Source organism: Sinohyriopsis cumingii, unplaced genomic scaffold, assembly GCF_028554795.1.
Source record: "Sinohyriopsis cumingii isolate HCF-2022 unplaced genomic scaffold, ASM2855479v2 utg002465l, whole genome shotgun sequence".
NCBI classification, from domain to species: Eukaryota; Metazoa; Mollusca; class Bivalvia; order Unionida; family Unionidae; genus Sinohyriopsis; species Sinohyriopsis cumingii.
Genome location: NW_028316219.1, coordinates 459,118 through 477,035, shown reverse-complemented (window position 1 = coordinate 477,035; position 17,918 = coordinate 459,118). Strand labels below are relative to the sequence as shown.

The following is a 17,918-nucleotide window of genomic DNA, read 5'->3' as shown; positions in this document are numbered from 1 at the left end:
AGGCATTCAGATGTACGATGCTATACATTTAGCAGAACTTCTTGCACATTTGCTACCTGGACATACATGTGCAGATGGGACACTTAAACATTAGAATCTTGTCTCGAAGTAAATTTGTATTCTAATAAGATGTCTATTTGACAGTACTCTGGATCATGACCTGCATGTTATCGAACATTTCATTAAGTCCAAATTGCTCATGTGAAATGCACACATGGAAAATCACAACTTTTAACATGTCATTTAGCATGTATCTAATCAGAATAAAAGGTCAAATTAGTCGCATGATAACTTGCATAAGAAATTAAAAATCTGCCGTACTTTCAAACATATATACATGCAATGGAAAGAAATATTTTCTAAGTTACATCTTCTTATGTGAACATTCAGATTCTCATGTGAGGAAATTAAATCTGCAGATGTGAACGTTTGGCTAGTTTTTTTCTTGGCTCACACACTGCATACATGAGCTTGCTAACTTTTATCTGCATACGTTCTTAACAAGATTATCATGCATTTTATGAGCTCATGAGAATTGTTGAGACTTTTCTATATGAGAGAAACCATATGTAATTGCATATACATGACAGGTGGACAAGACCTATTCAACTTGGAAGTGAAATAACAATCTGCTTTTGCTTTGAAACGGAAGAGAAGAACTCAGTAGGAAAATGTTACATGTTTTATAAAAGTTTATTAAAGTTTTTTATATCAGTGCATCATATGTAATGCAAATTACAGGAATTCATACACTAGTTTACTTTTCTCAGAATGCTATCTGTTGTTGGCAAATTACTTTCTTTATTACATAGTATCCTCTGTGTTCATATAGATTTGACCAGTGCTGCTGCTTTGCTATTGATACGGTAAGCATTTTAAAGATTGTCTTAGCTGAGAAATGAATGCTAACTCAGGACAATGCAGTATTACCAAACATAAGATCTGGGAAATTTATAAACATTTGCATAACAGTACCTGCTAAACAAATCGAGTTGGCTGTGTGTGCAAACATTGCTAATCAGATAATGTTTCAATGACGTCTAATTATATGAAGTGATTAATATAAATCTTTGAAATCTGTTTGTCTTCTCTTTCACCATTCATATTAATTGGAACATTGTTTTTCAGCATCTTCAAGGTTAACATGATGTGTTTGAATACAATATATATATATATATATATATATATATATATATATATATATATATATATATATATATATATATATATATCTGACATCATCTGTACAAAGAATGTTATCATGTTCTATCAATCAGCACCTTTTTTGCACAAATGTCTATAATTATTTGTTTTGTTGGCTCAGTCTACATGCTTGGAAATTAGTAAAATCTATATTTGGCAAAGATAAGACTTTGTTCATATTTCATTCGGATTAAATATTACTGGGTACTGGAATTTGAATAGCAAGAACTAATTTCTGCAGTTTCTATGAATATAAAGTGCAATGAAAAAGTATAAGAAATTTGGCCTGGAAATATGTGGAAATATATGCTTTTCTTAATAGTAATAATAATAATAATAATAAAGACTTTATCTAGAGAAGGTAACTCATTAGTTTCAGAACTAATCTACCTTGAGTCCTTCTATCTGTTATGTACAATATATACAGTATATACAACATGATGTGAAGAGTCTGGCTTGACACTAAATAATTAAGTTATTTTAAAATTCAAAGTATCAAGCCTGGAACACATTCACAGGCATCAGTGAAAACATAAACATATATAAAACATGAAATATAATCCTGTATTGAAATATTCAGCTATGAAAATGATGTAAAATTACAGAAAAGCAGGCGGTATTTTTTGTACTAGAACTGTTCAATTTTCTAAAAAATTCGTCCATTTAAGACATTGATTGTGAAAATATGAAATGCTAGGAACCTGCCTTATGTCACTGGGAATGTTGTTCCATACCAGTGGACTAGTATATTGAAAATTTATTTTTTAATAATTCCTTTTTTGGCCTTCGTATAATGTAATTTTTTCTTCTTATGCACCTTAAATTTGAAGTGCCATCAGAATCTCTTTGGTGAAAGATAATGCTTAGATAGACAGGAATGTCTTTTCTGGATACTTTATACATCAATGTGGCCTTTCTAAGAAATATTCTTTCATGTATTGTTAAAATCTTTCTAGTATTCATTGCATCCTGAAAATTGTCTTTACTTTGATCTAGAATTAAATGGCAATCCCTCTTTTGGAGTCGTAAAAGTGTTGTTATGTTTGAATTAGAGGTATTACCCCAAATTACATTACAGTCGTCCAGATATGGCTCAGTATAACTTTTATAAAAGATGACCCTATACTGTAGAGGAATGTATGTTTTGATTTTCCTTAGTAGCCAAAGATAAGAGTTAACCTTTTCTGAAATATGTTTAATGTGAATAGACCAAGTAGGATTGTTATCCATGAATACACCAAGAATTCTATCTTGAGAGGTCATATTGAGGCTCACATTGTCAAACAGAAACTGGAGTTTGTCACCATCTAGCTTGCTCATTTTTGTTGTCTTGTAACTAGTAGGGCTTTCGTTTTTCTGTATTTATGATCATACTGTTTTCATTGCATCATACTTGAAGTCTGTTGAGAGCATCTTGTAAGTTATTTTCAAGTACTGTTTTGGTTTTACCAATCTCAGATAGTGTAGTATCATCTGCATAAAGGTCAGTGGAAGAAATTGAAGTTCCAATCTTAAGAGGTAAATCGTTGATAAATAGTATGAATAAGAGAGGCCCAAGGATAGAGCCTTGTGGTACTCCACAATTAATAGTTTTACTTTCAGAAAGTTGACCATTTAAAGATACTTTTTGCACTCTATCGGTTAAGTAAGAAGTAAACCTTAAGTTTGTGAATTGCTTTTCTTAAGCTTGTGAATTACACAAACTTCCAAGTTAAGTTAATGGTATGAGCTTGTTGCTAGGTTTCCACTAGGATGCATTGTCATTAGGATTGTCACAGCATGTTATGCGGTATATATTGAATAACAGTAGAAGTTATCAACTAATATTAGATAAAATTTGCATTGTTGCAGCGGTGCATATTGAATGATTCTAGGCACTATCAGGTAAAATTAGATGCAATGTGTAGATACTAGTTCAATTTTTAGCCATGATTATATAAAAAAAATACCTATCTGATAGCTGCAATACAAAAAATATTGATAATACAATGTGTTTCGTTACTTTGCAATACTAGTATATAATTCTTGCAATACTAGTATATAATTCTTTATCACAATGTCATACACACATCGTCACATCATGATTTTGTGACGTTAATTACAGCTTGACATGTTAACATGGAATAAACCCGATTAAATGTCACCACTGAGCTGTAGTGACCCCTGTATGAGATAATGGGGGCAATCATCATTCATTGAGAAAAAAAAAAGAGAAATTAAGGATGGATTGTTCTTGTCTGTTGTGCAACTTGTACAGATGCAATAATTAAACAAACTTAAATGACTGAGGAATATTTTACCTAAGTCTACATTTTCCAATTAACATCATATCAATAAACTTTGCATACATTACAATGAAATTCATACAGTTGCAAAGTCATACAGTATATAACATTATCATCTTTTTATTTTAGGTCCTGACTCTTATGCTGAGGGCAAGACCAAGATGGATAGGGAGGATGGAAAGGAGAAGGTATAAAACATTTAGGGTCATGATTATGGGGTTGAAAATACAATACTGAGCAAGTGGCTTTTGGGAAAGACGTAACAATATCACCATCCTTCCCCAGCCTTGCCAAATATAAACTTTTAACTGTTTTTCTTTTTGAAACATAGTCATGGATATTTATATTTCTGTACATCAATAGGAAAACTTAAGTTTTAAGTTTTAGTTCAGTGGAATAATGTAATGTCTTGTATCTTTGTATCGCTTCAATTTCCTAGCATTACTCAACCTTTGTCCGCTCATCCCTTCTTCCATCTGGCATAATTCTATTAGTAACACCAGTCATTTGATTAAGTCAATGATTGCCCACCATCTACATTTTGTAGATGGTTTGTGCTTAGGATAAGATAAAATCATATTGATTTTCAGTTCCATAAGGAGAAAAAAAAATTGTGTTTCTGGTTGGCTGACATTCCCTGTTTTTCTTTGCTGACCCTAATACTTTCTCCTCACCAAGAGGTAAAAAAATCCCGAAATTGATTTGTGCATCTGATTGAACAGATTTTGCAGAATAGTTAAAGTGTTTTGTACATTATATAAAGATGCGCCCAGGATGCGCGTTTGTGTTATTTGCTAAAACTTTATACAGATTTGCGCACTTGAAAAACAGTAATGCACAAAAACTCTCTCAAATTTACATCTAGTTTCCTTTGCTTAACATGAAAGGTTGTTAAACTAAATTTGATTGGTACACTGGGCCCTTTAACAAGCATTCTTTTGTAGTATCATCATTGCATGAAAGAAGTTGTATGTGATTATAATACAGGCAATCAAGAAGACCCAAAATGACCGAGTCCCAGCATCGTTCATCTTTAGATGATGAATTCCTTTGGCAAATAATGGCGGATCATAGTGATGAAGGCAATTAATTCAAATGATTAGAAATTCAACTGCTTTGCCTTCTTTACCTCTTGAGCTTACTGAATAACTATTATTAGTGTATCTGTACTGTACCTCACTCAGGATTGTTTCATCTGATTTGCATCTTTCAGCTCTTATTGTGATGGAAGTCAGTTAATTTTATAACGTTTGCACTTTTTAACATACATATGATTTGTGCAAAATATTCTAATGATCTTCATGATATATTACCATTAGCTGCATACATGTACACTACAGTAATGACTAATGTCAGCATATTGCAGACATAAATGCAGTGAGTGCACATCCTGACATAAGTGAGACATGAATTTCTTGGAAATTTCACTTAAAGGTCTTGATTAGGCTAATTTAACTTACACAAAGGGAATTACGAAATGTTCTTTCTGGTTTTACACCATTTCTGAATGTATGATAGGCCATGCATGGCGGCAAGTATAAGAAGATCCCTGGAAAACCTGGATAAGAACCAACAACCTACAGGAAGTTACTGCCAAGCTTTCTTACATATCCAAAATGAAAGAGCCTGAAACTCGAACCCATGTAGACAGGAGTGAGATGGCATTGATTGGCAAAGTCTAGTACTCGGCCACTATTCCTATTCAGGATCCCATCTTAAAAGTCAAGGTCTCTAACTCAGTGTGATATTTGTGCTTGCACTGTCCCTTGTACTCAATATATTTACATCCATCTCAGATTATGCAATTAAACTTAATATACTTAGGTATCATCACTAATATGATTGTCATGTTTCTGATGAAGAACGGTCTTCAAAATCAAGGTCACTGGTAAGTTCCATTAATTATTCATCACTTCCGATTCCACTTTTTAACTTCTCAGCTGTTTGAGACCAGAGGCACATAACGTACATCATTTGGGATCGATTTTAAGGTCAAGGTATTAACTCAATTTATTTTTCATGAGACGTTTACTTCTATTAAATGTTTTACAGACATTTGAGATTTGGTATGAATGTACCTCATTACTATATGCTGTCTGGTACAACATTAGATCTGCTGCAATTAAAGTCAGAGATACAAGAATTTTAAACTGTTGTCTCAAACGTTAAACCACTTTGAGATTAAGGGCTGAAATTTCAAGTGCATGTGCATTGTGACTAAATCATATGTCATATATTGTGATTGTTGATGTATGTGGTCTTATGATCAAGGTCACATGAATATTTTAAGATTTCTTTTTTTCAAGCTTCACATCATAAAAGCTATTTGAGATACATGGATTAACTTAGGCTTCATAGTTTATCTCCTGTCATGTATTACATTCAGGAGTGTTATGTCCATTGTCAATGAAAGTAAATTGTGAGTGAGTGAGTGACTTGGAGTTTTAACGTAGCTTTAACAATTTTACAGTCATATTACTATGATGTCTGCACTGTGGCAGTTTATAGTGATGTATAGTAATGGGACTTAATGCCGCAACAGGTAGCATAATGTTCCACCCAGTCACATTATCCTGACACCAGGCCAAACAGTTCTAACACTAACCTCTTAATTCTGAGCACGTATCAAGGCAGCTGTTACTATACTTTTTGTACGTCTTTTGTATGCTTCTGCCGTTGATCGAACCCACAACCTCCACATGGAAACCAAAGGATTTACTTATTTTCTGTATTGATCCTTAAAATATTGCTATAACACTTTGTTGATGCTTACCCAGTAACTTGAATGCACTGTCATCAAGGTCATTGTCATATTTATATTTCATTATTTTAATCTGTTTTGCCCTTACCATGGCAGGTGTGGAACACATATTCACTGAATTCACGCTTTGCTTATAATATTGCCATATATATTTATATAATATAACACCATAGTAAATGCAGTTTGTACTTGCAGAAAATAACATTTGACAGTGCCATATTGTCAATGTCACTGTTGACAGCTATTGGTGGCAAGCTGTCCTTGATGTTGAAAGTTGGGTTTGTTTACAATGGCTATAGGTACAACACAGTTAAGTGGCTCAAACTTTATGCTAATGCAGTTGTTAGTGATTTTGTTAGGTAGACTACTAAAACATATCCATTAATAATCCATTGAAACAGGAAAAATTAATGCCAGTAATTACCATATCAGTAAATAAGTTGCCATGAGTCGGAACACTCCTGATAGTGAATTTACCTGTTCATTGAAATAATTGAGGGCTTACCACCATCTTGCTCATGACGAAGTACAATAAATAATTGCAAAGCAAATGTACATGTATCAGACCACTTGTACACTCGCAAAATAGCTTAATATGATTATCGTCATAACACTTTGCACGTACATGGATCTATCCCAATTAAAACAAAGAGTTAAACACCAAATTACAGCCAAGTGGATTACCCCTGAGATCAATGAGGCTAAGCACCTAAGAGATGAGTTCCACCAGAAAAAAAGATATCAAAAAGTAGAAAAAGTGGAGGAAAAAAGCTAAGCACCTAATAGATAAGGAAAAAGAGAACTACGTACTATAAGCAGGCTATTGATGAAAGTAAGAGTACCAAGACGTTGTGGGAGCATGTAAAAAAGCTGAACCCACCCAGAAACAGTTGTCTTCCACCTAGACTTAAGCAAAATGAGGATATAGGGACATCTGTACAAGACATTGAAAAATGTTCAACAGTTTCTTCATAAGCTTCTCCAGTAACAATATTCAGCACCAGACTAACAATTGAATATGGAACTGCACCATAAGTAACTTCGTAACATATTCAGGCCTTTTTCAACACAATACCAGTTGAGATCAGTACCACATGGAAACCTAGCACCAAAACCAAGATGTGTATTGTTATACTCCCCTTAAGAGAGCCTCAAGGGAGAATAATGAGTCGCCCTCTATAAACATGCATCATTATTAATATTATTATCCTGATGTTCTGCTCCAATGCATATTTTCATTTCTGATGGTAACACAAGGTCTCGAAATAATACTGAATAATTTGATATTGATATCATTATGGATAATCATTAATTCCATTGTGCAGTGACAATTATAAGTATGTGAATGTATATGCAGGGTGCACAACCGACACCGGAGAAGCAGATATTAAATGATGACAAGATAAATGTGATCGCAAATATTATTAAGAGTGAAAGATTCTTTGGGATTAGCAAGCCCAAATGGCAGAGGCTTTGATATTTTTTTTTTTTGTGAAATTCATTAGTTCTTGTTTTGAGTTGATGTTAGTGAATACTAACTGTTGAATTAGGAACTGACATGGCTTCTGTTTGTTTTTATGAGGATCAGTGATACTTTTCATGTTGGATATCCTCTGCATACCTGCTATTACAGAGTGTGTCACACAGAAACAACATTTTTTAAATCCCTAACTGACACTATTGTGTTTGAAAAATGCATTTTTTTTGGTAATCTTCAGAAACTAAAAAAACTCAGACAGGCTCAATTTATACCTGTAATGTGATGCATGCATAAAAATCCTATCCATTGGATTGTTTATGCAGCAAATTGTTATAGAGGCAATTTAAAGTCTAAGCAGTCAGGTAAAACCAATAACCATTTCATGTAGATGTAATGTGAACTATTTTAGGAACAAAGTTGGCAGAGCTTTTTCAACTACGCACAGATTGAACAAAAACCCATATTACATGTATTCATATATTACGAAATGTGAAGAGTATGGTGTGGATCTTTCATCATGTGCAAATGATGCACTGTATGATATATATATATATATATATATATATATATATATATATATATATATATATATATGTATATATATATATATATATAAACTCTGTCTTACACTCCTCGTCTGCAAGAAGACAATGAGGTTGATTTGTCTCTTGAGATTAACTGTACTGAACAATAATGAATCCATTCTTATTCCTGGTTAACTTTGAGTTAGCAACATCTCAGTTACCTTAAGTATCTCCACCACCTATAGAGATGTCTAGTCTCAGTCCAGTCTGTGATGAGAATGATCGACACAGGTGTTTATATCCTATTTGAAACATGTTTGCAACTCAGTGCCTTTTTGTTCATCTTACAGACTTCACTGATATTTTGACTTCACCATCTCATGGTGGGCTGTAACTTCAGTTTGAAGAACGTGTTAGTCCCTTACTAAAGGAGACTTTTCTTTTACAAAACTTAAAGCCTGTGAAGTTTGAACTGCCGATCCTTTGAGAGTCTACTAAAATAATTCCGCTGTCACGAAGTCAACATTTTCGTGATGAGATACTGCCTTATCTCTCTACCTCTGCTCTTTTTAATGCAATAGGATGTAGGTATTGTTTCTCTGGGACACATAGTTTTGTTTGGGGTTAAATTACATTAAATTATTTAATACTTAATGATCATGATTACATGCCCTACTCCTATACGGGGGTGGAGGCAGAGTGGCTGAGTGGTCTAAAGTGCTCTCCGTTATGGATCACTGCCATCTCAGCTCTGTCTGCGTGGGTTTGAGTCTCGGATTTGGCCAATGTGGGTATGTGATAAAGCTTGCCAGTAGCTTCTCGAGGGTCAGTGGTTCTTTCCGGGGATTTCCCAGGTTGTTCCTCCACCATTAATACTGGCCGCCATGTATAGCCTATCGTGTGCTGAAAAATGGCGTTAAACCCCATAACAACAACAACTACTCATACGCGACTCTAATAGCATGTTGCAGTTGTTTCTGACAAATAGCATTCTTTGCATGGGCATACAAGGTGTATGGATGGAATGAATCATCTCTAAGTTTTTTTTTCTGTTTCAAATTTTTAGGGTTTACATAATTTTTGGCAGATGTGAAAAAATGTCATTTTATAAGCATGTGTAATTTTTGTAAGTGTCGTAGAGATTTTTGTGGATATGTTGGGCATCAAAGAATATATGAAGTCTGTTTGATCCTAAATGCCAGTGTTATGTCTTGAAGTCATATTTTATTGATATTGTACTTTCGCCAAAAGACTTGTTATGTCTTTTTGGCCCAGAATGGAAATGTTGACAACCAGATATCAAGCATGGTAACTATGGCAGCCATTTAAAAATACTGTTATGATCATTTTTCATCCTAAACAGTCACATTAACATGGGAATACCACCAGAATATGTATGATGTGTTGTTTATTCTAAATGATGTCTTATTGTTCCTAAATGAAACTTGTTTCTTTTTGACTCCCAATATGTCCACCACTTTAAAAATGTTATTTTTGAATTATGGTTATGATTTCAACAGTCAATAATAATTAAAAGGAAGAAATGGTCTCATGTTGAGTTACAGGTAATTATTTTCTGCCAGTAAAGCATTAGTCCCTTCAAGTAGCTCTTGTTATTGGAAGTTGTTATGAATGTTATGTAAGAAAATATATTATGGTGTTTATATTGTCTTAACAAGAAGCGCTTTATCCCTCTCTGGCTTATGGTATGCTTTCTGGACTGTACCACCATGAGCAATAATAATATGCATTTTCAATTTCTAGCATTATTGTCGTTTAACTTTGAAAGTGCAAGTTTAACAATCTAATGGAACAAACCGCACGTTTACTTCCAAGAGGAAATGATTATACTCATTAGTTACCTCTTTTTTATTTACTGATAGCGTTTGTGTGTACCTTTGTCAATACTGAGTTACTGTCAAAGGTAATTGCATAAATATTGTCAGAACATGTGTTAAAATGTTTTAAATAATTTGTTTTCAGAAATAAAGAAATGGAAAGACCTAAGGAACTTCAGGCTACAATTTTAGAAAATATATTTGTATGTGCTTACAATAATCGAATCGATCTCTCGTCATATCCGTGTTTAAACACTCATTTTCTTATTTCGTGATGGTGGCATTCCCAGTTTTTGATTATGATAAAATTTCCTCTTGCCAATCAACATTATTAGCAGGCACCATTTATTCTTTGATTTATGTCAAAAGTTTGCATATGCACTTTGAATTATGTTGAAATTAATGTTTGAAGCTTCTTAAGAACGTGCCCCCCCCCCCCAGTTTTAAACAAATGCTTTGGCATTTGATTATAGGCAATACAAATTAACAGTTATTATTGATTTTGTAATAGATCCCATGTAGAGCAGTTGTGTTAAAAAAGTAAAATATAAATTATGGTTATACCAAATCATTATCAATAGTCTTTTATTTACTGGTCAGTATTTGTTCTTTGATCCATAAAACCTCTGCTGACATACAATCCCAAGCATGATATTTCTCCTTTAGCAATGCAGTAGTGGAGTTTATTTGCTTCCTATAGTATTAGTGAAAGCATACACTTTACATTGTATATGATATGATGAGCCAAAGCATAAATGTATGTAGTTGTGAGGACTTTTCATTCCTACATTATTAGTCAAGGCATAAAACTTTGCAAGGTACATGTATATGCAGTGGTGATGACTTTTCATTCCTACAGTATTAGTCAAGGCATGAAACTGTGCAAGGTACATGTATACGCAGTGGTGATGACTTTTCATTCCTACATTATTAGTCAAGGCATAACACTGTGCAAGGTACATGTATATGCAGTGATGATGACGTTTCATTCCTACATTATTAGTCAAGGCATGAAACTTTGCAAGGTACATGTATTTGCAGTGGTGATGACTTTTCATCCCTACAGTATTAGTCAAGGCATGAAACTGTGCAAGGTACATGTATACGCAGTGGTGATGACTTTTCATTCCTACAGTATTAGTCAAGGCATGAAACTTTGCAAGGTACATGTATATGCAGTGGTGATGACTTTTCATTCCTACATTATTAGCCAAGGCATGAAATGATTCACAGGATGTCAATGATCAGGACTTAATTATCAAAATAAAATTCACATTTCCTTGTGTCCAATTCATGAGAAAATATTCTATATTTATCTCAAAACCACACAACCAAACAGCTTATTATGAACATGTTAGAGGGATACACTGTTGTTATGAATGCATTACTTAGGGAGTTACAACATTTAACGGAAAAAAATTGTCCTTCTCTAGGGATACAAATTGGAAGAAGCCTGACATTGGAAGACTATGGAGCAAAGCAGAAAGGCAAGAAACAACAGATCGGTAGTACTTTGTTTGGATGCCAGTGACTAAGTTCCTAATTCCACCTAGATGGTGGGTGGAAAATCAACCAAGTCCAAAATTATGCCTAAAGATGTATTTATAGCAGGAATTTGATAAAAGTCCATTTTAGAGTTAGATGGACTCTAGATGGATTCATCTTTGACTTCTCAAATTTTCCATGTCCGCCTTTGTATGAACCAGATTTTTAACATTTTAGGCAGATTCCGCCTGGAGTCTGCTTAAGTTCCAGGTGGAATCTGCCTAATTATTTCGTACGCGTACAACATTTAAAGGAAAAAATTGTCCTTCTCTAGGGAACCAGATTGGAAGAAGATGTAGCACGCCTGACATTAGAAGACTGTGCAGCAAAGCAGAAAGGGAAGCAACAACAGATCGGTAGTACTCTCTTTGGATCCATCTTGGCACAGCAGGCAACATTATTTATCTTTGGTGGTACTGGCAGTGGTGCTGGATCAGGAACATCAGGTACACTAAATCACAGAATTTAAATGACAACACAATTGTATTGTATCATGGAACAATGCAACAATATAATGTCATATGTACTGTTAACTTTGTTGTTGATTCTGCCAAAACTTCTTATGTTTGATTATATCCATGGTTACATGCCTAAAGATACAGTTATGCAGGACATAATATATGGTTGGAAAAATAAATAAATTGTTGAATGTCTTTATTATCAAAAGAGCTTATTCACTTGCTGAGATATAACTTTCATGCAAATTAAAGCGCACGTGGTTAGGACCATTGCTACATTCTGAATCTTCTTGAATCACTCTTCTTTGGATCATGGCGGCCTTTGTTTCCTTTTATATTTGATTATTGAGTCACCAAAATGATTGTGTTTATTGTTTTTATTGAACATGACAGTATAGCATGTGGCCACGACATCCTCCAGTGTAAAGTTGTAATGTTTTCTTATGTCAGTTTTTGTTTTATTCCATCTGCTTCACTCCAACCACTCCGGTCGGCTAGTGGTTAGAGCATCCACCTTGGATGTGGAAGGTCATAGGTTCGATCCCTGGCCAATTCATGCCAAAGACTTACAAAAATGGTACTAACAGCTGCCTCGCTTGGCACTCAACATTTAAAGGTTAGTGTTAGGACTGGTTGGCCTGGTGTCAGGATAATGTGACTGGGTGGGACATCATGCTACATATCTGCGGCATGATGCCCCAGTGTTAGACATCACTATAAAATGTCACACTGCAGACATCGTAGCGATATGACTAAAAAGTTTTAAAGCTACATTAAAAATCCAGATCACACACACTGCCTCACTCCTTATTGAAAAATAACGAAAAGTAATGTAGTACATGTAGTAGCATGTAAAATATTACTGAATTTGGTTTTGGAGGGGATAGAGCTAATTGTAATTGTGTAACACTTGCCTGCCACTACTGGCAATATTGCAAAGATTCCCTCCTGTAACCACAACATGGTATCGTACAACCTCAGTCCAAGACAATACATATGTTGGTTAAGGAATCAGACTAAAATGATGTTCATTTCAATTTAGTTACTAACAGGAGAAGGGAATGTTAGGATGGCCTAGAGAGTTGGTATTCCAGAAAATAAAATCTTCGAACTAATCAGGTAAGTATTACATGATGATACATTAGTGCTACCCCATTCCCCAAAGGCAATATTTCCTCCTCCTCATCATCATCATCAATCCTTTATCCCAATATGTCATTGGGACATCGCAAATGTCTTCATCACCAGTACTATATGTCTTTCACTGTTTTTCATAGCCTTCTGGGAATCTCCAAACCCCGTGAATCTTCACTCTTTAATGTTGTCTTTGCACCTCTGATTTTGTCTGCCTCTTCTGCGACATCTAATTGAGCCTTGTAAGATTTTTGTTACCAGTCCATATGATAAAAAGACATAACCATACCACTTCAGTTTGCAATTTTTCACAGTGGTTAGAAGGTCCTCATAAAGTCTGTTGAATCGTTGGATCCTATTATGGACACCTTCACTGGTTGTCCTTCTCTAGGGATACAAATTGGAAGAAGATATAGCAAGCCTGACATTGGAAGACTATAATGTCAGGATAATGTGACTGGATTTGGATTGTCACAGCATGTTATAAAAGATGACTTTATGCTTTTCTTAAGCTTGTGAATTGCTTTTCTTAAGCTGGTGAATTGCACAAACTTACAAGAAGTTAAGTTAATGGTATGAGCTTGTTGCTAGGTTTCCACAAGGATGCATTGTCATTTGGATTGTCACAGCATGTTATACGGTATATATTGAATAACAGTAGAAGTTATCAATTAATATTAGATGAAATCTGCATTGTTGCAGCGGTGCATATTGAATGATTCTAGGCACTATCAGGTAAAATTAGATGCAATGTGTAGATACAAGTCCATGGATGCTCAATTTTTAGCTATGATTATTCAAAAAATATACCTATATGATAAATGCAATACCAGAAAGTTTATAATACAGTGGGTTTGTTTACTTACAATTACAATACTAGTATATACATTCTTTATCCCACTGTCATACACACATCGTCACATCATGATTGTGTGACATTAATTACAGCTTGACATGCTAACATGGAATAAACCCGATTAAATGTCACCGCTGAGCTGTAGTGACCCCTGCATGAGACAATGGGGCAATCCTCATTCATTGAAAACAATTAGAAATTAAGGCTGGATTGTTATTATCTGCTGTGCAACTTGTACAGATGCAATAATTAAACAAGCTTAAATGACTGAGGACATAATTTTACCTAAGTCTGCATTTTCCAATGAACATCATATCAATAAACTTTGCATACCTTACAATGAAAGTCATACAACTGCAAAGTCATACAGTATATAACATTATCATCATTTTATTTTAGGTCCTGACTCATATGCTGAGGGCAAGACCAAGATGGATAGGGAGGATGGAAAGGAGAGGGTATAAAACATTTAGGGTCATGATTATGGGGTTGCAAATGCAATACTGAACAAATGGCCTTTGGAAAGACGTTACAATATCACCCTCCTTCCTTAGCTTTGCAAAATATATAGACTTTTAGCTACAGTGTTTCTTTTTGAAACATAGTCCTAAATATTTACCTGTCTGTACATCATTAGGAAAACCAAAGTTTTAAGTTTTAGTTCATTGGAATAATTTAATATCTTGTGTCTTTGCATCGCTTCAATTTGCTAGCATTTCTCCACCTTTTTCCGCTCATCCCTTATTCCATCTGGTATAATTGTATTAGTAATACTAGTCATTTGATTGCCCACCGTCTACAGTTACTAGATTTTGTAGATGGTTTGTGCTTAGGATACCTTAAAATTGTATTGAATTTTCAGGTCCATAAGGCCAAAACAAATTTGTGTTTCTGGTTGACAGACATTCCTTGGTTTTTGTTGCTGACCCTAACACTTTCTCCCCACCAGGAGGTAAAAAAATCCCGAAATTGCTTTGTGCATCTAACTGAACTTACTTTGCCAAATAGTTAAAGTGGTTAGTACATTATACAGAGATGCGCCCAGGATGCGCGTTTGTGTTATTTGCTAAAACTTTTTACAGATTTGCGCACTTGAAAAGCAGTGTTGCAAAACAATTCTCGTAAATTTACATATGGTTACTTTTGCTTGATATGAATGGTTGTTAAACTAAATTTGATTCGCACACTGGGCCCTTTAACAAGCATTCTGTTGTAGCTTGAACATTGCATCAAAGAAGTTGTATGTGTTTAAATACAGGCTGTCAAGAAGCCCCAAAATGACAGAGTCCCATCATTGTTCATCTTTAGATGATGAATTACATTGGCAAATAATGGCAGATCATACTGATGAAGGCAATTTATTTTTAATGTTAGCAAGTGTATCAGATTATAGGAGCTGAGAAAGTGTAAATGGAGATACTAGTGAATGATTTTGAACCCAACCTCGCATTAATATGAGTCCGATGTACATGCAAGATGGAAACTCATCATTTCAGAGGTATTTTGAAATTCAATGTAGGAAAGTTTGTCTGCCAAATTAAAATACAGACAATTTAAAAGTAGATTGCACTTTTCATTTTTGTTCTTGTCACAGTTTAACTCTGTGGGATCATGTGCTACAAAACCATATAGCCCTGGCAGAAAGGTTACAATAAATCTAATAAATAAGAATCTAAAAATGAAATTAAGAAGTAAATATATGTATTTGATCAAAATACTTCTGTTTGAACATTTAGACTATGGCATCAATGACTTAAAATCCTAACACAGCAATATGGAAATGTAAATATGGCATGGTAGTCATCAGGTTGCTAATTAAACAAAGATAAATTTTGGCAAAACTTGTGTTAGTGAAAAATCTTACTTTGGAGTAGGAGTATCCACAAGACAATAATTTTTTTCAAATGGTTACTCAAGGACACACAGTTCTAATTATACGACAGAACTGTGAACCAGTCTAGAAATGGGTGAACAAATAATAAAGTACTTACGGGTTTCGTGGTCCATAATTGGTTAATAATGAAAATTAAAATTTTAGTAAATATATCTCTTGAGAGCTTATCCTATATGTAATTTTAAAAACAATATAGACACAATTCTGTTGATGCAATTTTAGTACTTTTACAGGGTTGACTTAAGAGTATTCAATAATTAAAGTAGCACCCGATTCTTGTGTTTCATGCACATGTAGATAAACAAAATGCCGCGGCTCATATGGTGTTCTCCACACATAAGCTTGCACCAAGGTTAGTTGTGCATGGTGAATTATTGTTCTCATCATCAGCACCCAGAAATTTTAAGTTATTGATTTTTGAATATGATAGTGTTTCCATATGTTTGACATTCAAATTACTTTCTGTTACGCAATGATTCATAGTGCAAGTACAAAATTTTGACCAGTCAGAAAGCTCTTTACAGCGATCATCCTTTAAATAATAAACGGAAAAAATACTTATTAGAAAGCTCGTTGCGGAATGGGGCCGGATAGTGCGTTATTTAAAAAAGTTTCAGAGTCGATAAAAAAGGGGCCCTGTCGAGAAAATTCAGATTCAAGTCTGGAGAACAGCGAAATTCTGATTTAAAACACAAAACAAGAAAACTTATTTGAGGGAAGTTAAATCCAGTTTAAGTTAAGCAAAAATACAACAACAACAACAACAAAATTTGATAAAGAAATATAACAAGGAAATATGTGGAAAGAAGTTATTGTGCCCAAAATAAACAATACAGTTACAGCTATCAGAAACAGAGAATATAAATGCTGCTGAAAATCAATCAAATTGTACAAGAAATTAAAAATTATTTGTTTATATCTTATTGATTTTTTTAAATGTCAATTATATTACAATAACAAATTATCACTATATTTTTCGAATGATTGACAAACTCCCACTGATATTTTCGGAAAGTGAATCACAAAATTTCACTTCATATTTTCAGAAAGTTTGGTAAAATCTCCTAAAATACCATACTTTTAGTGACAAAGGACATTTGAGTGACTGTCAAGAAATGTTCAGTGATTTTGTTGAAATTTAAGTCACATTTTCACTAGGGTATGATTTTTGTAAAGCATATTTTAATAGGAAGCCAAATAATTACTTTTCAGAATAAACATCAGATCAAGCCCAAAATCCACCTTGCACCAAATTTTCTAAGTCCAAAGATTCATTTATGCTTGTGCTACCAGATATTAATTACCTGATTATGTTGACATTTTCTCTACTTTTTGGTCATGTCTTTGTCTGTTTTTAAACATCTGTGAAAATAGATTAAAGAAAACTAACATAATGTGTTTTTTCAAATTCATATGGGTATATATTTATCCTTCCACATCAGCGACACTGACATATACACCTACTCTAACTCCCATCAATATTTCTGTTTGAATCAGATAGTCTAGGTTATTAATTTTTCAGAGACTATTTTCCACGATGGCATAATACATCAGCCAACTTTCCATATGAAAAAATTGCTTATGGATTAAAGTTGAAAATTTATTACATATGGAATTTTCACTTGATGTGAACCTGTCTGATTCCATAAACTTTTCAGTCCATATCTCTTCCATATGGATTCCTGAAGTAGTCCATATGTTATCAATGAGAAATATCTGTACGGGTATAGTTTGTCAGTGTGTTCTTTTCTTTATCTTGTAGGTAAAAGTACAGTCAAGCATAAAGCATCCATCTGTAGAGATAGGTGAGATCCCTGAGCATTCTGAAAATGACAAACATGGTAATGGTAACAACATAGCATAATTACATGTGTCGGACGACATGGGTTTAGACTCCCCACCATAATTGTGTTTTAAATTCAGAGTTGCAGTCAAGTTTG

At 34.0% G+C, this 17,918-nt stretch overlaps 1 protein-coding gene and 1 long non-coding RNA gene across 3 annotated transcripts in view; one reads left to right on the top strand and one right to left on the bottom strand.

Annotated features, from left to right (window-relative positions):
- LOC149770710 (uncharacterized) overlaps positions 1-17,918 on the bottom strand; it is a 94,861-nt gene that overhangs the window by 8,689 nt on the left and 68,254 nt on the right. The gene's annotated exons all lie outside the window — the stretch shown is intronic.
- Positions 1-17,918, top strand: part of LOC149770711 (uncharacterized) — a 91,659-nt gene that overhangs the window by 59,785 nt on the left and 13,956 nt on the right. Inside the window, exons 6-9 of the mRNA XM_089949210.1 lie at positions 3,618-3,676; positions 11,911-12,082; positions 14,484-14,542; positions 17,741-17,783. Coding sequence (XP_089805336.1) covers positions 3,618-3,676; positions 11,911-12,082; positions 14,484-14,542; positions 17,741-17,783 — 333 coding nt within the window. The remainder of the gene's footprint in view (positions 1-3,617; positions 3,677-11,910; positions 12,083-14,483; positions 14,543-17,740; positions 17,784-17,918) is intronic.